This window comes from Nomascus leucogenys, chromosome 4 (genome assembly GCF_006542625.1).
Source record: "Nomascus leucogenys isolate Asia chromosome 4, Asia_NLE_v1, whole genome shotgun sequence".
NCBI classification, from domain to species: domain Eukaryota; kingdom Metazoa; phylum Chordata; class Mammalia; order Primates; family Hylobatidae; genus Nomascus; species Nomascus leucogenys.
Genome location: NC_044384.1, coordinates 62,036,711 through 62,063,153, shown reverse-complemented (window position 1 = coordinate 62,063,153; position 26,443 = coordinate 62,036,711). Strand labels below are relative to the sequence as shown.

Genomic DNA, 26,443 nt, shown 5'->3' with positions numbered 1-26,443 from the left:
GAGGCCAGTGGTCATTGCTCCTGTGGTGATGGAAGAGCAGAGAGTGCCCCTGTCACCCCAGGGACCAGATACTGGAATGTGAATAGACTTCCTGTACATGTTGCAGAAATCTGACTCACAGCCATACATCATCACCTAGGTGGCAGGTGCAGATGTGTCAGGTACCTGGTGATTACTCTATTTTTATTACATGGAAATGTTTCTGTGTCCTTCTGGAAATCCACAGTTTCCTGGCATTATTTCTAAACATAGAATTTAAATATGTCAGACTCTATGCATTTAACCTATAACTAAGTTAAAGTTCATTTACAGAATAAAATCAATTTCAAAAATCCGTTAGTGCCAGTGAAGGCTATTACTACATAAATAGTGACATTCTGCTGTAAACAAATACAATTAGTTAGATTAAAAACCTAACAATTTAATACATACCTCATTTAAATACATGGTCACAAACACTTCACATAATTGAATAACTTTATTCTAACATTGTTTGATTTAAATCACATTTTGGATAGTGGTCTCTATCACATCTTGGGGAAAAATTATGCCCTCTGTGTAATAAATTCCTTCTTAAAACATAACATAGCTTTTAAAAGTCACATGTTTTTAAAATAAAAATGTTGATAAAACATTAACAGTATTGATAATAGTAATGAGATTGTTCAAAACCCAAAGAAAGTTACAAAAAATTAAGTAGGAAACCAGGCATGGTGGCTCACTCCCGTAATCCCAACACTGTGGGAGGCTGAGGTGGGAGAATTGCTTGAGCCCAGAAATTTGAGACCAGCCTGGGCAACATGGTGAAATCCCGTATCTATATAAAAAATTTTTTTTAGTTAGCCTGGTGTGCTGGCACATGTCTGTGGTCCCAACTATTCAAGAGGCTGAGGCAGGAGGATTGCTTGATCCCAGGAGATCCAGGCTATAGTGAGCTGAGATCGTGCCACTGTACTCCAGCCTGAGCAACAGAGTGAAACTCTGTCTCAAAAATACGTATGTATATATATATATACACACGCACATACACACATATATGTACATACACATATACACACATGGATGTGTGTGTGTATATATGTATGTGTGTGTGTATATATACATGAAGTAGGACTGTCATACAAAAATAAATTATAAATGCTTTTTTTTTACAGCTCTTTGTAACTCTAGCTTAGTGGCACATATGTAGTGGATTCTCAGCACACATCTTGATTATTAAAAACTTGAGGATTTAGAATTTTAGTACACTGATTATTCACAAATTATTCAGACTCACAATTGTGTTAATTTCATGTCTATTTAGTAAGAAATAGTTATATTAAATTTATAGGAACAATTATTGTTTGTTTTGGTTCTAGTAGTTTAACATGCTTTTAAACAAATGGAAAGTGTTCGTGATTCATGCTTTTAATTCTCCTCTTTTGCCAAGAATTTCATCTGAAATTATTCATGGAATGTCTCAAAAGGATTGGGGGGAAAAGCGACATATATGCTATAATGAGCACTTTGTATTTTGTCCTTTTGAACAAAGAATACAGTGGCTAATGCATGTGACACCTACCTACACTAGTCTCTGTTTCTGATGTTGGTGGCCACTAAATTAACTAAAAAGGAGAAACATCAGAGTGAGAATGGATACTGGAAACTCCTCTCTATCTACACATGGTCCAGAGAGAAGACCATCTACAGCTAAAGTCACCTGCTTAGTGTTTGACAGAATCAAGTCTAGACCACAAGTCTTGTATCCCTGGTGCTAGGTCACTAAATCATTACTACAGAGGAAGAGCCCCATCTGTTTAAATGACATAAAACAGCCACTGCTTCATCAAACACCCATTGCTTCTACACCTGCTTCTACCAGGTTCGAGGCCTCAAGGAGGGCGTCAGCTACGTGTTCCGTGTTCGAGCCATAAACCAGGCGGGAGTTGGGAAGCCATCTGACCTTGCTGGCCCTGTTGTGGCAGAGACTCGTCCAGGTGGGCTTTCACCTTTTCGTTAAAACTAATCCTATCTGTGTAAGATACTGAACTAAGGTTCAGCCTTTGTGTGCTTTCCTCTAATTTTCAAAATAATCAATGTGTGCTATCTGAATATAATTGATAAGTAATGATCTTAGAGCATGACAGTCATTGGTCCCATCACAGGCACCTCGGGACAGGATTGAGCCAGGTTTGATGTGGTCTAGGGGCTATTCTGATGCATACCTAAAAACACAGAAGTTCCTGATCAAGTTAAGCTTCCTGGACCAACTGTTCCAAGCATTCATTCCTGGAATGTTATTCCTATTACACCCTGGCCATTAAGTCTCATAAGAATATTTTCCCAATCATAGGGGAATCTAGAACAGCCCAGTTAGTGGGCACAATCCTTAAACAAAAGTAGGATTTATGTAGTTGTAGCTATTATGTTTAAACCAGAGGTCAGCAAACTTTTTCTGTGGAGGGCCAGATAATATTTATCGCTCAACAGCCCTGTGGTCTCTGTCACAACTTCTTAACTCTGCCATGACACAAAAGAAGCCATTGAGGATACATAAACTACTGAGCATGGCTGTGTTCTAATAAAACTTTATCATGCATATTATATGTATTATATAATGTGATGTGTTATATGCATTATAAAATTTCAATCTTGTATAATTTTCCTGTGTTTTGAAATAGTAATCTTTCAATTTTTTCAACTATTTAAAAATATAAAAACCATTCTTAGCTTGCAGCCCTTGCGAAAAGAGGTAATGGGCCAGATTTAGCCCACAGGCCATAGTTTGCTGACCCCTGGGCTAAACTAACAGTGGTCCCAACTGAATGGTTTATAGATTGGAGGCAGCCCTCATTTCCCAGTTTCAAAGATGCCATGATTACTAGAGAAGACAGACTTGCCATTACTTATGAGAACAAACTTTACTGTGTTCATTGTCCAACGAGTTTCAGATCATTACAGAATAATTTCTTTTATCATTTAACCTGTATTATTTTTCAAAGCTATCATATATTTCAGTTCATTAAAGTTACATAAGGGAAAGCACCAGAGGCCAGGCACTGTGGCTCACGTCTGTAATCCCAACACTTTGGGCAGCTGAGGCAGGAGGAACCTAGGAGTTCGAGAGCAGCCTGGGCAACTTGGCAGAACCCCACCTCTACAAAATTTTTAAATTAGCTACATGTGGTGGTGAGTGCCTGTAGTCCCAGCTACTTGGGAGGCTGAGGTGGGAGGATCACTTGCACCTAGGAGGTCAAGACTGCAGGGAGCCATGTTTTCACCACTGCATTCTAGCATGGGCGACAGAGTGAGATCCTGTCTCAAAAAACAAAACAAAACAAAACAAACAAACAAAAAGAAACAGCACTGGAAATGAGAGATGATAAAGTATATCACTTTGAAGACTTGGAAGGGTGAGGGCTGAGGGTGGTGTGGATGATGAAAAATTACGTACTGGGTACCATGTGCATTACTGGGGGGTGATGGATACGCTAAAAGCCATGACTTAACCACTATGCCATCTAAGCATGTAATGGAATTGCATATATGCCCTATAAATTTGTACAAGTTTTTATTTTATTTATTTATTTATTTATTTTGAGACGGAGTCTCGCTGTCACCAGGCTAGAGTGCTGTGGCGCGATCTCGGCTCACTGCAACCTCCAGCTCCCTGGTTCAAGGGATTCTCCTGCCTCCGCCTCCCAGGTAACTGGGATTACAGGTATGCGCCACCATGCCCGGCTAATTTTTGTATTTTTAGTAGAGATGGGGTTTCACTATGTTGGCCAGGATGGTCTCGATCTCCTGACCTCGTGATCCGCCTGCCTCGGCCTCCCAAAGTGCTGGGATTACAGGCATGAGCCACCACGCCCAGCCTGTACAAGTTTTTAAAATCACCCAATTATATTAAATTTATATTCATTCTAGTACTGCTATACCCAAGCGAGTTGGAGAAAATACCACACTTTGAGACGAATTAAGAGTCCTTTATTTAAGCCAGCGGCCAAGAGAGGGCTTGATGCTCCAGAATTCTCTCGGCCCCAAGGAAGGGGCTTGATTTACTTTTATACCTTGGTTTAGGAATGGGAGGGGAGCTTAAATGCAATAATTCTACAGAAGTAAAAACATGCAAGAATCAAGAAACAAATGGTTACAGAGAAATAAACAATTTAAAAGACAAATGGTTACAAAAAAAGCAACAGAACCAGGTGCGGGGGTCTAAATCTTTCATAAGAGTTAGATATGAATGCTATGCAGGACACAGACTCAAGGCTTTATGTTGTTATCTTTTTGAGCAAAATCCTGGGAACCTCATACATTGTTTGTTCCAGTACCTTATCAGTTAATTGGGCTCCTTTGAAATGCTGAGGATCTGCTTACACAGGTTAACTCCTTGAGGAAGGGGGTTGGGTAAGGAGCCCTTAATGTCTTGTAAATCAAGGGGCCAGATAGAGTTCATCTGGCTTTCTCAGCTAAGGGAGAGTCTACTCATATGGGAAACAAGGCTAGGTAATTAAAGAGACAAAAAGGGAAAATTTAAAAATAGGGTTAGTAAAAAAACAAGGTTAGGCATTACAGTACAAGCACTTTTGCTTTAATCTGTCCCTATTTTCAGGCTGAGATAAACAAAGAACAGATACAGAATGTAATATTTATTTTTCTGATGAGAAAAGAATGTAAATATAGAAAACTACTTTCACTGCATGTTACTTGAAAAGAATATAAAATGAACCCTTTGAGAAAATATCTTTCCATTTCATCCTATTTCTTCATAACCTGTTTTCAGCTAGTCTTAGAACTACTCCCTGGACATGAGTCTGACAAAAGTGGCCTTCTTAGACAAAAGCGTGGTAGGTGTCTGTAAGAAATACCACACTGCGTGTAAATAACCTATGCTAAACTTCATAAGAAAACAGAAAAATGCTAGGAACGTATACACCAGGTAAAAGGTAACACACAAAGACACCAGAACACATATTCCTATAGAAATCAAACCCTTCAGCTGACAATTATGTGGATAGTAAAGGTGCCAAATGGACATCTCCAAGGACCCAAGGGCAGAGTTTGCTCTCAGAACAACATAGATTGCCACACAAGTAAACTCTTAATCTAGTCAGGGCTACATCAAAGGCACCCTGGAAGACATGGGTTCCAAATATGATTGTTAAAAGAGCTTAATTTCTTATTTTCTCATCTATAGCCTCAGAAAGGCAGGTGATGGGCATGACATTAACAGAGCCATCACTAGGGAAATTTTGCCACCAGAAAAGGATCTGCTGGTGACCTCCTAGGTGAGAGTTTTATTTCACTGACTTGGATTAAAGAACCAAAAGTCATCTGCATGCCATTCCATTCCCAGACTCGAACTGCAGACAGCTGCCACACTGATACGCTAAGCAGCCCCCTGTTAACCCATGGACAAACCACTGGCTCACAGCCTAGAGAAGAACCCTGGATACATGAAGTGCAAATGCTTTGCTGTGAAAGAGCACCAAAATCCCGTGACATCTGAGCTTGTTTTATATGCAGTAGGCACACACTCATTATTGCCACATGTATTTCTTGAGCTCCTACTGTGTGTCGGGTGCCATTTGGGCCCCAGGAATAATATGACATCATCACTGCACACTGGGCTTGCAATCTAATGGAAAAGACAATATTTACAGCATAGGATGATGAGAGCTAGGAGAGGTGTTCATAAAAGATTTCTTATAGGCTATAAACTAGGTAGCAAGGTTTTATAAGTCCCTATAAAAGCTTTATATGTAGCCTAAAATTTTCTGTATGTATTCATTCTATTAGATAGCAACATATTACTTTTACCCACTTTATTTATTTTATGTTAGAATACATGGCAGAGGAGCATGTTATCAACTTCAAGATTTGGGATGTGAAACTTGGATTGCTATTTCAAAAGAACAACTTTTGGGGGGATGCATTATTAAAATTTCAGTTAGAAAACAAAGCTTATCTCGTAATAGCAAACCACAAATACATCTACCAGGATACTTCAAGTGTAATTTGAATTCCACTTTAAAAGTTAACTTAATCTTCCGGGGTTGGTAGGATCACCGGTCTCCCTTTGAAGTCAAAGAATACGTTGCAAGTGGATGTATTCTTGTCTAATTGTGCTGGGAGTAAGAATCCAGATAATGGACTAAGTGTGGCATGCTTTACCAAGAAGTCCATTAGCTAAAGAAGCCTATAAAAGAATGGAGTAAAACATACTTAATGTGGATGAGTTGGCACATAAAAAAGGATGGTCTCTCCTTGATATTAGATATTTTAAAAACAGTAGCTGTGGCTGATTGCATCAGGCCTGGGGTGAAGGTAAAGGCCAGGTGAGCCAGATCAGATGGAAGACAAGAGAGAGACCTGCCAAAGCCTGGCAGGTGATCTGGAGGGCACCATAGCTGGCACTACAGACCGCAGGTATTCTTACCAGAAAGACCAAGCAGCAGGCAGGAGAATCAGGTGATGGGCTGGGTCCCAAGCTAAAACTGGATTATAGAAGTTAGCTTGGTCACAAGGAGCAAGGCAGGTTAAGAGAAAGCATTACCAGAAGGAATGATGAGTTGAGATTGAGTTGATAACCTACTAAGCAAGAGCTCATTACAATCCCAGTGTCTAAACACTGGTTGGTTCCAGAGCCTGGCAGGAATGAGAAGGCAAATGTGTGCTCAGTGGCCAAGTGGTGGAGTCATGAAGTGAAGGATTCTAAAGCAGGAAGCCAGACTAACTTTAAAAGATGAACTCGGCTGGCTCATTTGGAGAACTGCACTTGGCCGGGTGCAGTGGCTCATGCCTGCAATCCCAACACTTTGGGAGGCCAAGGCGGGTGGATCACAAGGTCAGGAGTTCAAGACCAGCCTGGCCAAGATGGTGAAACCCCATCTCTACTAAAAATACAAAAAAATTAGCAGGACATGGTGGTGTGTGCCTGTAATCCTAGCTACTTCGGAGGCTGAGGCAGGAAAATTACGTGAACCCAGGAGGCGGAAGTTGCAGTGAGCCGAGATTGTGCCATTGCACTCCATTCCAGGCGACAGTGCGAGACTTCATCTCAAAAAAAAAAGAAAGAAAAAAATTAAAAAAAGAAAACTGCACTTGTATTTGCTTGCTAACTGATCTCTTTCATTTGCTAGGACCATAGTTCTCAACCTTGCCTGTACATTAGAATTATACGAGGAACGTTTTGAAAATACTGCTATCCGGACTCAACTCCGGACCAATTAACTCAGAACCTTTAGGGCTGATGGGATGATGACAGAAGATCAGATCTTCTTAAAAAAAAAAAAAGAATCTCTTAGGCTGGGTAACTGAACATAGGCTTATTGCTATTTGTTCGTGTACTTAGCAATTTAGGTAATTCCAGTGTGAAAACGGGCTTGTGAACTGTACATTAGACCATAGCTCCTCAAAATAGGAACTGTGTCTTTTCTGTACATGTGCTGAGAGTCTAACATAGTACCAGATATATAGCAGCTAATTTATTAAATGAAAAAATAATGAATGACTAACATGTTTGCCAGTGAGTGTGACTCTTTCTTGAAGCCTCAGTGTGTGCACTTCACCCCAGTCATCTTGTACTGCCCGCCCTGGTTATGATGGGTGAGCTGGGAAAGAAACGTCTGGTGTAGGCTCTGATGTGGGCATGAGGCTGAATGGTCAGCTGCCACTCCTCGTCTGAAACCCAGGGCAGCTCAGTACTACACTTGACCGATTACATTAACTCAGTTTCCTCTACTTCTATTCTGTCTCACTCTTCAGTTTTTTAAACATCACTGCCCCCCCACCCACACACACATCCACACCATGGGGAACAAATAATTAAAGCTTATAAAAGTCATATATTCACGCTCACGTAAAACACTTTATATGAGAAAGAATTATCATATCAGATTATAAAATGTATAGGAAGGTGAACAGTTTACTGTGATTTTATTTAAGCTTTTAAATTTTATCCTTTATTATCATTTTTTGCGGGGAGGAGAAAGAAAAGTGGGATGAAATGAGTTAATTTCCAAATAGTTCATTTTAGTCCTGAGCCACACTTGAACCCACTAGGATACCGGGAGTTCTGGGCAAGCCTTGGAGGGACCATTGGAATGCTGTCTTGGTCCTGTAATCCCAACACTTTGGGAGTCCAGACAGGAGGATCACTTGAGCCCAGGAATTGGAGACCACCCTGAGCAACATAGTGGGACCTGTCTCTATTAGAAAAGAATAGGAAAGAAAAAATGATAATAATAATGTAAAATGAGATCTGTTAAAATCAGTTATCTCTGTGCCTATATTAAGGATTTGCTTAGGTTGAGGAGCTGACTAGTGACAACTCTTCTTAAATCCTTTTAGGCAGCAACAACAACTCTCTCATGTTCTATACCTAAACCTCCTGAGATCTTAATTAAGTTCTTCACATTCGTGAACAGGTTAAAAGGTTGTTTCTGAGAAAATCTAATTTATGCCAAATTTTGGTCCACTTTTCTAGCCCAACTTTGTGGGAAAGTGGGATGGCCTCTCATCTGGATAAGAATACCCACAAGGACCGCTTTACTTTGATAGCAGAACATCAAACTTGCTTCCTGCCCATTAATTATCAGAACCACATCCCTCAATCAACTTAAGAGAATATGCCTCTGGAGGCATTTCTCAGAGTTCAACCATTAATTAATTGATAGGAGCTCAGCTCTGGAAAACCTCAGCTAAGTTGTGGGATATTCTAAAGAGAAAATTTGGCTAGGTACAGTGATTCACGCCTGTAATCCCAGCACTTTGGGAGGCCAAGGCGGGTGGATTACCTGAGGTCAGGGGTTCGAGACCAGCCTGGCCAACATGGTGAAACCCCATCTCTACTAAAAATACAAAAAAATTAGCTGGGCATGTGGCAGGCATCTGTAATCCCAGCTTCTCAGGAGGATAAGGCAGGAGAATCACTTGAACCTGGGAGGCAGAGGTCACAGTGAGCCAAGATCATATCACTGCACTCCAGCCTGGGCAACAGAGCAAGACTCCATCTCAAAAAAAAAAAAAAAAAAAAAGGAGAAAGAAAAAGGAAAATTTGAGGAGGACGTTATAGGTAGACTTTTCTCTCAGGCTTTTTCTGTGATATTGTACCAAGTTAATCTCCACAAGACACTATCTGGTGGGTTAGCCTGGGGCATGTTAGAAATTCTGAAATGCTGTCATTGGCCGGGCACGGTGCCTCACGCCTATTATCCCAGCACTTTGGGAGGCCAAGGCAGGTGGATCACAAGGTCAGGAGTTCAAGATCAGCTTGGCCAACATGGTGAAACCCTGTTTCTACTAAAAATACAAAAATTAGCTGGGTGTGGTAGTCCGCACCTGTAATCCCAGCTACTTGGGAGATTGAGGCAGAATTGCTTGAACCCAGTAGGTGGAGGTTGCAATGAGCTGAGATCATGCCACTGCACTCCAGCCTGGGTGACAGAGTGAGACTCCATCTCGAAAAAAAAAAAAAATGCTGTCATTGCTTTATGGGCTAATACATTGGCTTTGGTTTTGCTAGGGCATCTATAAAAAGAATCATCCATTTGAGTATCCCATATCTTTTGTTAAATTGCAATAGAATTTTTTGTCTACTATGTACAGGACCCTTATTTAAATAATTCTTTAATTCCTCATAAAATTTGTCAAGGAGGAGATCCAGCTTCAAATTCTGAGTATAAAATTAAGTAGGAAGCCCACTGCCACTAGAATATTTCCTTTGTTAGTGTAATCGCCCATTAGGTTCTCCCTTCCCACTGCATAGACAAAATCAATCCACTGCAACTGCAGCATTGCAGTTGAGAAAGAGTTTAATTAACCTGAGGCCAGCTGAAGTGAGAGACCTAGAGTTATCGGTCAAATCAGTCTCCCTGAAGGCTCAGAGGTTCTTTGAGTAAGGGCATTTTTTTAAGAGTGACTTAGAAGACCAAGATGCCTATAATGGGAAAGTAAATTGAGTCACAAGTCAGGAGTCTGGGTGGGGTCAGTCTTAAAAACATCTAAAAGAAAACAATCTTAGGTTCTACAGTACTGATGTTATCTATAGGAGCAATTGGGAAGCTCACAGATCTTGTGACCTCTGGCCACATGACATCTAAGCAGTAAGGGATAATAGAAACTACACCTGTCTTGTAACCTCCCATTAGTGGTTTCAGCCCCTGAACAGAAAGGACTATTATCATTCTTGCTTTCAAGTTAAACTATAACCTTCTCCCAAAGTTAGCTTAGCCTATGCTCAGGAATGACCAAGGGCAGCTTGGAGGTCAGAAACAAGATGAAGTCAACTATGTCACAATTTTGCAAAGGCAGTTTCACTGGTAATTTTGTTTCCTCTCACCTCTTTATCAGAATATTGGTGTTATGCTTTAGCTTTAACAAGACAGGTTCCAATAAAATAAATGTCATAATCTTAAACTGGCATTTATCTTTTAAAGCTGTTTTTTTTTTTTTTAAATCTCAATCCAGTCCCTGGCATGTGTAAATATGTAAGGGAAATATAAAAGACCTTTGTAGAATTTAACCCTATTCTCAATAAACTAAACAACCAGTGCAACTTTTTGAAAAATGAAAATCCAATCAAATAATCCTCTTAGCCAGTTGTAATTTTTAAACCTGGCCGGGTATGGTGGCTCATGCCTGTAATCCCAGCACTTTGGGAGGCCGAGGTGGGCGGATCACGAGATCAGGAGATTGAGACCATCCTGGCTAACACCGTGAAACTCCCTCTCTACTAAAAATACAAAAAATTAGCCCAGCGTGCTGGCACACGCCTGTAGTCCTACCCACTGGGGAGGCTGAGGCAGGAGAATCACTTGAACCCAGGAGGCAGAGGTTGCAGTGAGCCGAGATCGTGCCACTGCACTCCAGCCTGGGCAACAGAGTGAGACTCTGTCTCAAAAAAAAAGAAAGAAATTTTTAAACCTTAAGTGCCAAATATAGTTTTAATAGTTTTTATTTGTTTCCTTTATTGTTCATTTATTTAATAAATCCACCAGTAGCACCCACAATTATGTGTGCATAAGTTGAAGAAATGTTCATGTCTCTCTTTTCTACCCACTACAGATACTGCTTATGGTATACTGATTTGACATAATTAATCAAGAAAAGCTTCACAGATAAGGGAAACTCTTAGATACCTCTTTGGCTCTCTCCTAGCAATTACTTAAGTTTGTTTGTCTGTTTTTGTTTTGCAACAGGATCTGATTTTGTCACCCAGGCTGGAGTGCAGTGGCATGATCATTGCTCACCACAGCCTCCATCTCCCAGGCTCAAGTGATCCTCCTACCTCAGCTTTCCTAGTAGTGCTACAGGTGTCAGCCACCACATCCCACTAATTAACATTTTTTTTTTGTAGATACAGGGTCTCATTTTGTTGCCCAGGCTGGTCTCAAACTCCTGGGCTCAAGCAATCCTCCTACCTTGGCCTCCCAAAGTGCTAGGATTACAGGTGTGAGCCAGTGAGCTCAGCCAATTACCTAATTTTAAATTACAATTTTTAATGTAAGACTTTGAAAAAATTTCCACATTCTTTTCTAAAAGTATACATGACCCCATTTCTTATGTTACAACTCAACTATAAGGTAATGATGTACCACTCACAGGTTGAAGTTGAAACACAGATGTGGCTTGGAACCTAAAAATAACATCTTTTATTTAAAAAGGCAAATAAGCAACATTTTTTGTTTCATTTCATATTTTCACAAAAGATCTCGAAATGCTTTACAAAGTTTATTTTTCAGAATATAGTTATCCCTCTTTATCCTGGGGGATCAGTTCCAGGACCCCCTGTGGATACCAAAATCCAGGAACACTCAAGACCCTTTATAAAATGGCATAGCGTATGCATATAGCCTACAGACATCCTCCTTTATACTTTAAATCATCTCTAGCTTACTTACAATACCTAATATGATGTAAATACTATGTAAAGAGTTGGGATACTGTATTGTTTTTTAATTTGCATCGTTTTTATTGATGTGTTGTTACTTTTATTATTTTTTCCCCAAGTATTTTCGATCCACAGTTGGTTGAATCCACGGTTGCAGAACCCATAGATATGAAGGACCAATGTACTTCAGTGATTCAGCTCTATGTTCTTTGCTCAGTAACTGAGGCAACTGAGACAAAAACTAAACAGGATTTTCTTTCGAGACAGAGTGTTGCTCTGTTGCCCAGGCTGGACTGCAGTGGTGCAATCTCAGCTCACTGCAACCTCCGTCTTTCAGGTTCAAGCGATTCTTGTGCCTCAGCCTCCCAAGTAGCTGGGATTACAGACATATGCCACCATGCCTGGCTAATTTTTATATTTTTAATAGAGACGGGGTTTCGCCTTGTTGGCCAGGCTGGTTTTGAACTCCCGGCCTCAAGTGATCCTCCTGCCTCGGCCTCCCAAAGTGCTGTGATTACAGGCATGAGCCACCATGCCTGGCCAGGATTTTCTTATTCTCCAAGTTTCATGGGTTTGGGACCAAATTTGGCCATTCAAAAACCTGAACAAATTATTGTTTTAGTTGACCATTTGTTCCATTTGCCTGAGGGTTTACTACTAAAGCATTAATACTTTTTTTTTTTTTTTTTTTTGAGACGGAGTCTCGCTCTTTCACCCAGGCTGGAGTGCAGTGGAGCGATCTCGGCTCACTGCAGGCTCCGCCCCCCGGGGTTCACGCCATTCTCCTGCCTCAGCCTCCCGCGTAGCTGGGACTACAGGCGCCTGCCACCTCGCCCGGCTAATTTTTTGTATTTTTAGTAGAGACAGGGTTTCACCGTGTTAGCCAGGATGGTCTCAATCTCCTGACCTCATGATCCACCCGCCTCAGCCTCCCAAAGTGCTGGGATTACAGGCGTGAGCCACCACGCCCGGCCGCATTAATACTTTAAAATTTCATTTAATACTTTCTGATGAAAATCCTTTTAAAATAAATTATGCAATTTAATAAGTGCTTTTCATCCTTCTTGGATGCAGTATACTGAATCTTATTTACCTTTTTCTGTGACTCAGAGCTGTAAGTATCACCTTTATTTAATACACAGTGTTGTGATACAGCAATGTTGTTATTGGGTGGAGAAGCTATCTACCCCTATAGTAAATAATGTTTTTGTGCCTACTTTTTAGTCTTTCTCCCTCTTCTCTTGCTGTCATTTTCTTTATTCTCGATGCTCCTGTTCATAGTATCTTCTTACCTCCCTCTCTTTTTTTAATCTACTGAGGGAAACCAACCAAGTAGGCTTGTTAGAATTGTCTCAATCAAAGTATAAAAAGACTTCAAGCCTGGGCACAGTGGCTCATGTCTGTAATCCCAGCACTTTGGGAGGCCAAGGCGGGTGGATCACTTGAGCTCAGGAGTTTGAGACCAGCCTGGCCAACATGGCGAAAGCCTGTTCCTACAAAAAATGCAAAAAAATTGGCCAGATGTGGTGCCATGCACCTGTGATCCCAGCTACTTGGGAGGCAGAGGTGGGAGGATGACCTGGGAGGCCGAGGTGGGAGGATGACCTGGGAGGCCAAGGCCACAGCGAGGCAAGATCATACCACTGTACTCCAGCCTGGGTGACAGAGTGAGACCCTGTCTGGAAAAAAAAAAAAAGATTCCAGTTCCCTGGTGAGTGTGCAGCATACTAGTGTGTGGACTTTGTCACATCAGAACTGGTATTAGAGGCTTATTTTCCTTATTTCTTGGTTTTGGGCAATGTTCCAAATGGGTGAGGTGTTACAGTACAAAAGTTACCTACAGCATTGAGAGAATGGCGAAGCTGATTAAATTGTTCATATTCTTTCTGTTTTGTTTTCAGAAAAGTCAAATCTTTCACAATCAAGATCCTTAACCTAAGCAATATTTTTGTTGTAAACTTGTCATACCTCTAATGTAATAAACAGCAAGCATATGGATGATTCACTTCCTTTTAAAAAGGGATTACAGATAGAACAATGAATGATTAATGTGAGCAATCTGTCATGCTTCCAAAATAGAGATTATGCAAAAAGCAAGATTACCTCACTTCTTTTCTCTCCATAACAATATAGATATGCAAAAATTTCTGTTTACATTCTTTCTGTGACTCAGTCACACAAACTGTATATTATAATACAGTCTAAACCTCAACACTCTTCAGTGTTAGCCTTTTATTAAGTTTTAATAAGAGCATTTGTTCAACATTTATTATACGAAAATAGAGTGTGAGGATTAGTCACGTGTTACCAGGAATAGAAATAAAATGTGGTCTGCAACTTATAATGGAATACATATAGCCCTTTAAAAGTAACATATGGCGGACAATTAAGGAATACTTAAGCCTTTAATTGATTGTTATTTCACTTTATCTATGTAACCAAATATGAAAGTAGCCCTTTGTTTAAGAAAAAGGAATTTTAAAAAGTTTTCTAGAACCAGTCTTCTCTAAGCTTTGTATGTGCTAACAATCACTTTTTGGAAGTTTATAGTTGAAGCATACACTGCCATCTGTACAGACACAAGTTAGATCAACTGTCAGGCTCAAGAACCAAGATCATCCTGCCAGGCACCATTTGGGCACTGGTTTCCTCTTGGCCTTCCCTTGGGAAAACGTTTGCAATTTTTTTTCCACTAACAAGTTTTATTGGACAGTAGGCCAGGATGTTGGCCTCTTATAATACAATCCAGACAGAAAACATTCAATTCTTTTGGAAGGTTTTTTTATGCTTTTTAAAAAAATACAGCTGTACTTTTCTGGGATTAAATATAATATATTTTGTATATATTTTTCCTAATGTACTGAAACAAACCAAGTTTAGACTGGCAATTGAATGAGTATAAATCTGAGTAGAGCATTTTACTCCTTTCAACTGGATTTAGGCATAGATGTGAATGTTTCATATGCTGTACAAATTCTCCTTGAATTCTCTATTAGATGCAGGTGCAATTTATTATAACTCTCAAAAATAGAATAACTCAAAACACTAACTGAATTTTTTTTAATCCAAAAACCAACCTTCCTGAAAGAGTTGAATCTCTTGAAACTCATTTCCATTTAAATGTCCATGCAGTTCAATAATAGTCATTTCTCAGTTGCTATCACTCACACTAATCTACAGGGGCATCTTTAAATTGATTTATGGTTATGTGATCCACAGAGCAGGCATCCATATATTTCTCCACTCTCAAATGACTTAAGGACTTTGAATATGTGAATATAGGCGATTCTTAGTCTCTCACTTTCTCCCATTCAATTTCCTTTTGGGTTCTTCAACTCTACCCTTTCCTGATGACTGATTGCATGTGGATATTATTGAAACAAAAGTCATGAATTAGGGTCTGATAAAAATCAATTGACTTTCCCTTTTCCCAAAGCTGCCTTGTCTCCTTATTGCAATCAATCCACTCCGGTAACTGTACCATCAGTCACATCACAAACAATCCTGTCCATGGTGTTGACTCTACCTAAGAAATGTGGTGCAACCATCTAATTTTGTGTTACGGCATAAAAGTTGAATTGTGGAGTAGGACTGCCCATCCACATGAGTAGTGAAGCTTTTTCCTGACCTAGGCTCAGGGCCCTGCTTTAGGGTTAAAGTAAAGAATCTCAAGGTAACAAATTCTTACTTGGTTGCTTTCCTCCACGAAGTATCAGTGCCTTCTTTTTGATTTTGTAGGAACCAAAGAGGTTGTTGTAAATGTGGATGATGATGGAGTCATTTCATTGAACTTCGAATGTGATAAGATGACTCCAAAGTCCGAGTTCTCCTGGTCCAAAGATTATGTATCCACTGAGGACTCTCCACGATTAGAAGTCGAAAGCAAGGGCAACAAGTAAGGACTATGTCAATCAAATCATGGGTTTCCTTTTCACTGTAGGAGAATGAGGTGAGCTCTTTGATTTCCACTTAAATTGCTTGGAATAAGAGGATGAAGTCACATATATTTTATATCTGGTATTGTAGAAAATAATAACCAACTTAAACCTTAAAAATAATCATCCTAGGCTGGGCGTGGTGGCTCATGCCTCTAATCCCAGGACTTTGGGAGGCCGAGGCAGGTGGATCATGAGGTCAGGAGATCGAAACCATCCTGGCTAACAAGGTGAAACCCTGTCGCTGCCAAAAATACAAAAAAAAATTAGCCAGGCGTGGTGGTGGGCGCCTGTAGTCCCAGCTACTTGGGAGGCTGAGGCAGGAGAATGGCGTGAACCCAGGAGGCAGAGCTTGCAGTGAGCCGAGATCGCACCACAGCACTCCAGCCTGGGCAACAGAGCCAGACTCTGTCTCAAAAAAAAAAAAAATCATCCTAGACTGGCTCATTGGCTCACACCTGAAATCCTAGCAACTCAGGAGGCTGAGGCAGAAAGATCACTTGAGCCTAGGGGTTCAAGACCAGCCTGGGCAACATAGTGAGTCCCTGACTCTAATAAAATAAAATACTAACAACTCTTATGAAATACTTTTTACATTATTCCATTTAAAGTGCTTTCTTATTTATTATCTCATTTATGCTATTAGAAACATTCAATTGACATAAAGATCAGCTTTAATAATGATTCTTATTATCTATGAAATTTTGAAATCTTAAAGTAACGATGAGGACACTTATAGGGGGCTAGGAAGAACTTGCTGTTTCAAGTTATGGTAAATTAAACGGATTGAGGATAATCTCTTCTGCTTTTTTGATCATCACTCATGAGTGACACAATAGTACATGGGGAGAAAGCTCTATGTGGAAGTATAAGATGGACGAGCTCTAGGCCCATCTCTACCAGGAGCTGGCTGTAGAACCTTGGGCAGCTATTTAACTTCCATAAACCTTGGATTTCTTTTTCTATAAAATGAGGGTGGGAAGAATGCAGGAATTGTACGATCTATCGTTTCCTTTCAATGCCAAGATTTTGAGTGTTCTTTTTACTTTGCTTTATAGCAAAAGCTTACCAAGCTTTACATTTTCAGTGTCAACCACATTGGATTGATATGATAAAGCAAAGTATTTGATAAAGCACAGTATTTCTAAGTACTTTTTTCTATTACAATGAAGCTCAGTATATCTCAGAAATCAAAGAAAAAACTAGCAATTTTGTTGTAGAATGACAAGGAAATACCGAATATAATTAAAGGATGCTTTTCTGCCACTATGCTGTCAATTTCTTGACATAAAACACATTTGCCCCAAGAAAAGATAATTGAACGATAAATTTTTCTCCCAGTTTGTACACTTAACATTTCAATGTTTGGTTGATCTTAGACACAGTGGCCTAGCAATATAGCTTGCCAAAGTTAGAAAACACAATGAAGTTGCCCACTGAGCCATTCATTTACCTATTACACGTATTATGTGCCAGACAAGGTACTGGGTGCTGGGGATGACACAGTAAACAAAGCAGTTCCTGTCTCCGAAGGCACAAGGATTACACAGTGAGGAGAATACAGATGCTTTGAGCTCAAGATGCTTATAATAAGTTCAGAAAAGGGAAGAGCAGGAGATGGCATAGGAGAGGCACCCAGAGTTACCAACAGCAGATTCTGCCCTTGGCGGGGAAAGTGTCTGGCTCCCAGCAGGGACTGATCAGCCGGATATTTTTCTGCAGGATATGCACTGATAAGCAACATAGCTTGGGCATGTGGGATTTGTGCCAGTCCCACTCTCCCGTCACCATCACCCCCTGGAAGGAGGTAAGGAAAGTCCTTCCAGAGTAAATGACATTGAACCTGAGACACCAAGAACACGTAGGTTGTAGCTCAGCAAGATGAGAGCAGGTGTCCAGATGAAAGAAGTAGCATACACAAATGCCCAGATTCAGGGGAAACACAGGCCCACAGATCCCACACAGCCTCATTTCTAAGAAAAATATTTTGTTCCGAAGGACAAAAATGACCTTCAAAGACCTTGGGATGGATGACTTGGGTATTTACTCTTGCGATGTAACAGACACTGATGGAATAGCATCAAGCTACTTAATAGATGAGGAAGGTAAGTTTAAAATCAGTGCATTCACGCGTCGAATGTTGCTTTGATTTCTCAATTATTCTTAAGTGACTTTTATTTTAGTAGTTTAAGGTTTAACTGCTTTCTTTTTCCCCCTACAGAATTGAAACGTTTACTTGCTCTCAGCCATGAACACAAGTTCCCAAGTAAGTATCCACAATACATTCACAGATTTTAGCAGTCTTACTAGGCAGCAACTTCTGGAATAGATCAGATGACAGCTCTGATGGGATTAAGAGAGAGACTCTTGAGAACATATAATGGAACACACATCAGTAGTTACAGATGTGCTTTCTAGAAGTGATGCCTTTTCCTTTGCCATTGTGCTCCAGAGATACCAAGGATACTAACATAGAAAATATATCCCATGCTCCATTACATGGCGAAGTGTCAGGCTACACAGGTGTAACATCTGAGTAATTAAGTTCTTCACTTTTTGCCCACATATGTTGAAATCACATATCTATTTTCTGGATATATATTCACTTATATGTCTTTATGCAAACTAATCTTTTCCTAAGTAAGATTGGCACTTAAAAGAAGAATCATACCTCTAAATAAAGACAATATAAAGACAGTGCCTACCATTTTCAACTCCTGGAAAATTGGGCAAACATGCCTTCGTCAGAAAAAGAATCCTCTGAACTATGTACAACCCTTCAATAAAGCACCTTCTACATAAAAGATTAAATTCCACACTTGACACTAAGAGAAGAGAAGGAAGTCGGAAATGACCCTCGGAAGGTTCCACTGGCCAGATAGGGGGATCTCTTGCCATTAGTACCCACTGGCCAAGGTAGTGAAGCATCCAGAGAGTTACACCCTGGAGTTTGAGAAAACAAGTAGAAAGTGATAGTATACACTCATTCTTTTTGCATCAGAAATTTTAATACTTAAAATATAAATCCTCCACTAATAAATGAGTTTCAGGAATCCAGAAAACTATATTCCTATTCCAGACTATGGACAAACAGCCTTTGTATATTTATATATGTGCATTTTTCTAGGAAAAGTATCCTTCACTTTTAGTAAATTCCCAGTGGAGACTGTAATTTAAAAACACACACACACTGCTCTAGAACGAATTGTGGACCTTCTCTTACATCTGCAAGGAGTGACTTGGTTAATAGTGAGGCTGAGTGCTGGTGATATTGGCCTCAGCTGTAATGTTCTCAAAACCAACTTTGGCTGGACACAGTGGTTCACACCTGTAATCCCAGCACTTTGGGAGGCCGGAGTGGGAGGATCACTTGAGGCCAGGAGTTCAAGGCTACAGTGAGCCACGATCACGCTACTGCAGTCTACCCTGGGCAACAGAGCGAGTCCATATCTCTAAAAACAAAAACTAACCCAACTTTGTTCAGCAAAGTAGCAGAGTGGAGTGCCCATGAGTGACTGTAGGGCGCAGACTTCTACATTCTGGGGAAGAACCCTCTATGCCACCATGTGGCATTAGGCAAGCCATTTCTCATCTGTATGCTTATTCACCATAAAACTGGAAAAGTAATATCATGAGTGAGGTTTCCAGTGTTAAATTTGAAAAAGTTTATGGAAAGTACTAAAGTGTATTGCAAAGTGTTTGGCCTGGACTCTCTTTGTTCTGGACTTTTGACTCAAGCTGTGCGCCTGGGCAGCTCACTTTTATTTCTCTGTGCCTTGGTTTCTTTTCCAGGAATGGCTATCACATATATAGCCCATATAGAATATATATGGCTCTCCCATATAGAAATGCTGTAAGAGGGCGGGGTGCGGCGGCTCACGCCTGTAATCCCAGCACCTTGGCCAAGGTGGGTGGATCACGAGGTCAGGAGTTCAAGACCAGCCTGACCAACATAGTGAAACCCCATCTCTACTAAAAATACAAAAAATTAGCCGGGTGTGGTGGTGGGCGCCTGTAATCCCAGCTACTCAGGAGGCTGAGGCAGGAGAATTGCTTGAACCCGGGAGGCGGAGGTTGCAGTGAGCCGAGATCATGCCACTGCACTCCAGCCTGGGTGACAGAGCAAGACTCCATCTCAAAAAATAAAAATAAATAAAAATAAAATAAATGCTGTAAGAGATAATAAATATAGTATTGATGGATCCATGAACTATTTGGGAAAAATGTAAACATTAATTGAAACAGACCAGTGATCCCTGAACCTGCTGCCCAGAGCAGAAGTCTCCAAGCTAAATAAGATGGTTGTACTTTCTACTCTCGAACACTGACAGAAATGGGGAGAAACAGCAGCACCTACTAATCTAGTCAGATAATAAACATTGATTAAGGGTCCAGACAACAACTAGTCCAAACAACATTTACATTCAGCTTAAAGAGTGGAGATGAGAGAAGATGGGGTGTCACTTTTGAGCTCAAGATGCCCTGGCCTCCCTGGAGTTTAGTGTTCATATGGACTTGGAGAGAGAATTAATCCAGGCAGTAGGCATTGCCTAATGTCGTTATCATTTATACTGAGATATTTTATCTTGCATAAACCCAAGAACTCTGATTATTCGTGCTACGAGAGAGGGTAGCAGCAAACTCAGGTATCCTTTTATTAGAGACCCAGTGTCGCATTTTGGTAGAGAGAACCTGAGAATGTGATTAAAACTCTGACACGCGGCTGGGCAAGGTGGCTCATGCCTGTAATCCCAGCACTTAGGAAAGCCAAGGCGGGAGGATCACTTGAGCCCAGGAGTTCAAGACCAGCCTGATCAATACGGTGAAACCCTATCTCTACAAAAATACAAAAATCAGCAAGGTGTGGCAGCAGCTCCTCGGGAGACTGAGGCGGGAGGATCACTTGAGCCTAGCAGTTGGAGACTGCAGTGAGCCGTGATCATGCCACTGCACTTCAGCCTGGGTGACAGAGTGAGAATCTGTCACAAAAAAATAAATATAAAAATCACAAAGTAACAAACTCTGACATGCAAGTGTCAGAGCCCCCAACCCAAGGGTGTTTTGGTTAACCCGAGGAAGCCACGTTTTTCAATACTAAAGCTCCAGCTCTTTTCTTTCCTCTACCACTATCAGACCAATGAGGCCACAACATGAATGTTTTCAGAGGTCTGGTGGTAGGATCAAAGTAGCACATGCAATTTCTTGATTCATACCCACTTCCTCTTTGTAAATGCTGGCATGTTGATGAAGTCGTTTTCTTGAAATTTTATAAGGTTTTAAACTGTCTTATTTCTTAGAGAAAGTAATAAAGAGTATAGTATTCCTTTATCCTTTGGCACAGTAAATTCTCCTATTTTAAGCTGTTTTCAAAATTATTTTGAAAACCACTAAACATGTGCCTTAAACCTACAAATAACATATTTCGCTGAGGCACATTAACTGCCAGAGAAAAGAGCCTAAGGAAATTTAGAGCTGAGTAAATGGAAAAAATAAAAATGCACAAAGCTAAAAATAGAAATCGACTTAGTCTATCTTGCCAGTATTGATTCTAAATTGCAGTGTGGAAAGATAGCTTATTTGAATATATATCCGTACACCAAGAATTCAAGGTATTTTGGGGGGAGTTGGGGGGAGGGTACACTTTGGTATTATCAGCATGCTGCATAATAGCCCTTCATTTGCAGACACCGGTTGTTACCCGTCTTGTATACATGCACTATATGTGAGGAGACATGCACAAGCACGTATACATAAACATAGATATGTTGGTGTGTCCTCTTAGGTGTCAACATATTGTATTCTAAAATTAGTGGTTGTAAAAATTAACCAGGTGTGGGGGCTCTCGCCCGTAATCCCAGCTACTTTGGAGGGTAAGGCACAAGAATCTCTTGAACCTGGGAGGTGGAGGTTGCAGTGAGCCGAGATCACGCCACTGCCTAGGCGACAGAGTGAGACTCCATCTCAAAAAAAAAAAACAAAAAAATGGTGTTTCTGGGGTGTTGTAGAAGCAACTAGAGGAGGAGAGAGATAACAAAATATTAACAGCCAACATTAATAGAGCATTTATTATATGCCAGGCTCTTTATAGAGTATTTAAGCAGGATATATTATTTGAATTCCACGATGACCTTAAAATGGTTGGTATTGTGGCGATTTGATTTTAGAGGGGAAGAACACGAGGCCCAGAGAGGTTAAGTAACTAGATCATTTGCACACAGCTGGTTAAACCCAGGTGGTCTGCCTCTGGAGCCTGCTCCCCTGACCGTAATGTGGGCTATCTCTATGTAGGCACGGCCACATTTGCTCTGTGCCCACTGAGGACATTCAAGGCAGCCAGCATTCCCCAGACGATGTTCTCAGGACTCAGGGAGGACAGTGAACATTAAGGGAGCTGGAGGCTTCCAGGAGGGCCTGTTCCTCCTCCTCCCTCACTACTCTGGGCCTCTTAGGTAACCTCCTCACTCACATAGTAAGTTTCCTAGAATGAGGTCTCCAGATATTTTTAGAAGAAATTGTACTTTCTACTCTCCTCAAGACTTACCTGTAGCAAGCATGAGCGTCCTGTAAGGGAGAAGCTTAGCCTCTGCCCTTGCTGCCCTGGTGCACTCAGCCATCCTGCTCACACTGGAAAACCACCGTGTGGACAACCAGGACCAAGAGGAATACAGAAGAGAGGGAGTGACCCTGCTCTCAGCTCTACCACCCAGACGTGTTACCACTGTCTCCTGGGGTGCAGTTGAGATTTTGTAAAGAGATCAGTAAAGTGAGGGGAGGAAGAGAACCAACCTTCTTGAACACAGATCACTATTCACAGTACCTTAATGTGTTCCCTTACTATATTTACATTTGTTTGTTTGTTTATTTATTTATTTATTTGAGACAGAGTCTCACTCTGTTGCCCAGGCTGGAGTGCAGTGGCACGATCTCGGCTCACTGCAACCTCTGCCTCCCAGGTTCAAGCGATTCTCCTGCCTCAGCTTCCTGAGTAGCTGGGATATAGGCGCCCACTACCATGCCTGGCTAATTTTTGTAATTTTAGTAGAGATGGGGTTTCACCATGTTGGCCAGGCTGGTCTCAAACTTCTGACCTCAAGTGATCCGCCCCCCTCGGCCTCCCAAAGTATTAGGATTACAGGCGTGAGCCACTATGCCCGACCATATATTTACTCTTCATAGCACATCCATGTTAGCAGGTGAGGGACACAAGGTCTAAAGGAGGAGAGTAACTAGTCCAGATCTTGGTGGGACTCCAAAGCCCACCTTCTCTCCACCTTGAAACCCCCTCAATAGATGACATCTGAGCCCCCTCTCAGTCCCGCATTGGAATGAATTTATCACACTGAACTTGGTAGTAAATATGGAATAATGCAAAGAAAAGCATCCCTTGAGACTTGAAAAGGGTAGTTTTAAAATAAATACAAAGAAATATTAATTTACATTTGACATAAGTTTAGGAAGCTTCTAATTTAAAATACAGCACATGCCAACCAGATGAGGTGGCTCACACCTGTAATCCCAACACTTTGGGAGGCCAAGGAGGGAGGATCACTTGAGGCTAGGAGTTCAAGACCAGCCTGGGCAACATAGTGAGTCCCTGTCTAATAAAAGAAAAAATAAAACTAGCCAAGTGTGGTGGTACGTGACTGTTGTGTGAGCTACTCAGGAGGCTGAGGTGAGAGGATCGCCTGAACCCAGGAGGCAGAGGTTGCAGTGAGCTGAGATCATGTCACTGCACTCCAGCCTGGGCAACAGAGCGAAAACTTGTTGCAAAAAAAAAAAGAAGAAGAAGAAAAAACACCAACCAAAAGCCACAGTAGAAAGTTACAGATATTGGCTACAAGTGCCCCTATGCCCCTAAAGGTAAGTTCATCTTCCTCATTTTTACAGTTGAGACAACTGTGATTCAAAGAGGATGAACAACTTGCTCTAAGTGACAGTCCCAGCATCAGAACCGAGTCCCTCTGTCTTTAATCTAAGCCTTTCCCTGCAACTCTCACTGCCTCTGGGCTTTGTAAGAAGCAGGTGCTACATTGTCATTTCCATTGCCTGTTTTTTTTTTTTTTCTTTTTCACTTGTTGGAAAATGAGTACCAATATAATTGGTTACCAATATAATTACTGTGTTTATTTTTACTTTTCATAGCTGTCCCAGTTAAATCAGAGTTGGCAGTTGAAATTTTGGAGAAAGGCCAGGTCCGGTTTTGGATGCAGGCTGAGAAGCTTTCTGGCAATGCCAAAGTCAACTACATATTTAACGAGAAGGAAATTTTTGAAGGCCCGGTAGGTTTTACACTGTTTAGACTTTTTAATGTATCATTGTAGAATACACTGAGGAAGCCTTATGTGGATGTGGATATGTTGTTATAAAAACCGCTGGGTGGTGGAGTGGGAGAGTTTAAATCCTTCTCACAAGTGAAAACTGTGAAATGAAAATACAGATTGACTATATCATATTATGCAAACTGGGACGCTTTGAGAATGAAAGGACAACAGTCATAAACAGTCATAAACCAAAACGGTCTCAGGCAAACCTAGATGTATGATCACCCATGAAAACAGAGAGGCTCTCCTGGGAGGCAGAGGAGTCCATACCCTAACCTGAATTCACATCATCCTCACACTGGACACCCCAGCACGGACTTGATTCATTATATGAAGAATAGGCCTCTTGTCCCAATGGCTCTGAAAAATGCAATAAAAATACCTTTCATTGCTTTTCTGGCTAAAAACACAATACATCCTTATTGTAAAAAGCGTTAAAGACTCAGAAAGGACTAATCACACATTCTTACGGCTTTTCTTAATTTGGTGGTGGTGGTGGGGAGCCTTCCCAGCAAAAACCAGAAAGCCTGCTAGACAAATTCTAAAAGAGCTGTAACACTTCTTACGGCTTCCTGATGTACATATTGGTATATGCTTTTTTAGACTTTTTTCTATACTTCTCTGTGTGTACGTCTGTTTGAGTCATATTTACATAGGTAATTTTATATATATATAAAATATTCTTTCCTTTCCTTTTACCATAAACATAGTTTTTATAGATAGAGTTACAACATCTAAGCTTTATTTGTCCTCCCCACAGACGTCAGTCAAGTCAAGATCAGGCCAGTGCCCAGTAGTACTGAAGAACTGGGGGTTCAGGGGCTCTGACCATCTCCTATGCTATCATGGGTGTAAATGGGAAACTGAAAGGGCAGAGGAGTGTGGTTTGTGGCCATTATTAGCAACCCCTTCCCTTTTCACTGAGATGTATTTTTAAAACACTTGAGGACTTGTTAGTGAAAGGGAAACGAGTACCATGAATATTAGGAGAGTATGCAGTATAGTCCTTTCCAGTGCATAGAGTAGCTTGCTGTGGGGCCAGAACAAGTCACTCCTGACTCCTGTGTCCACTGCGACCCGTCTCCTCTCTACTTTCAAAATGTTCCCTTGACTGCTGTGATCACCACCTGGCCAGGGGAGAGGAAGGAAAAGTGTTGTTGGCCTCACTCATCACCCCACAGCCATTGAGTGAACATTCATGCGTTTGTGCATATAGACGTACTCCCCTTCACGTGTTCAAGCATGCACACATGTTGCCTTGAGAGTATGCAGCTGCTCTTAAAGTTTCTTAGAAAGAGAGTCTGAAGTAGTTTCTTGTTCAAGTGATTTATTGTTGGGGAGCAGGATAGGATGGGGGGATGCTAAGCAAAAATGTGATCTCAGTTGGAGACTGACTTCCTGCAGCGGAGCCTCGGGAGCATGAATTGCATCACAGAGTTCATCCCAGACCTGAGCCTTTATTCTGTGATATTTTATATATAGCAAAAGTTAACCAGTTCAAATCCTTCATGGAATTTGTGCTTGCATGCCTAGCGACTAAAACTTATCTTTACATTCTGGGAAAAAAAAAGTTGTCTAAACAATATGATAAAATAAGTATAGTCTAATAGGGCTATTTCCATTCGTTAACAGCAAATAGGGCAAGTCATGGTGGCTCACACCTGTAATCCCAGCACTTTGGGAGGCCAAGGCAGGGGAATTACTTGAGTCTCAGAGTTTGAAACCAGCTTGGGCGACATAGTGAAACCTCATCTCTATAAAAAATTTTTTAAAATTGGTGAGGCATGGTGGTGTGTGCCTGTTGTCCTAGCCTCAAGAGCCTGAGGCCTGAGGCTTGAGTCCGGGAGTTCAAGGCTGCAGTGAGCTATGATTGCACCACTGCACTCCAGCCTGGGCAACAGAGCGAGACCCTGTCTCTAAAAAGAGAAAAAAAGAGAGAGTAAACACACTTAGAAGCATTTTTTTCATGTATTAGTTCAGCAGATATTTATTAATTGACTACTATATACCATGTATGTGCAAGATGCCAAGGAGATAGCAATGAATGAGCAAGATACCAGCCTCTGCTGCCTATAGTTTTACATTATTCTACTCATTAAAAATAATGTAGGGCGGGAGCAGTGGCTGATGCCTGTAATCCCAGCACTTTGGGAGGCCGAGGTGGGCAGATCACTTGAGATCAGGACTTCAAGACGAGCCTGGCCATCATGGTAAAACTCCGTCTCTACTAAAAATACATAAATCAGCTGGGTATGGTGGCACACACCTGTAGTCCCAGCTACTCAGGAGGCTGAGGCAGCAGAATCACTTGA

General features: G+C 41.0%; 1 protein-coding gene and 1 non-coding gene across 2 annotated transcripts in view; one reads left to right on the top strand and one right to left on the bottom strand.

The window, feature by feature from the left end:
• MYOM1 (myomesin 1) overlaps positions 1–26,443 on the top strand; it is a 157,435-nt gene that overhangs the window by 106,075 nt on the left and 24,917 nt on the right. Inside the window, exons 22-26 of the mRNA XM_003262025.2 lie at positions 1,862–1,976; positions 15,614–15,770; positions 17,809–17,915; positions 18,032–18,076; positions 23,953–24,089. Coding sequence (XP_003262073.2) covers positions 1,862–1,976; positions 15,614–15,770; positions 17,809–17,915; positions 18,032–18,076; positions 23,953–24,089 — 561 coding nt within the window. The remainder of the gene's footprint in view (positions 1–1,861; positions 1,977–15,613; positions 15,771–17,808; positions 17,916–18,031; positions 18,077–23,952; positions 24,090–26,443) is intronic.
• LOC115834921 lies at positions 24,630–24,692 on the bottom strand. The gene has a single exon (XR_004029909.1). It is a non-coding gene; the product is annotated as a U7 small nuclear RNA (small nuclear RNA).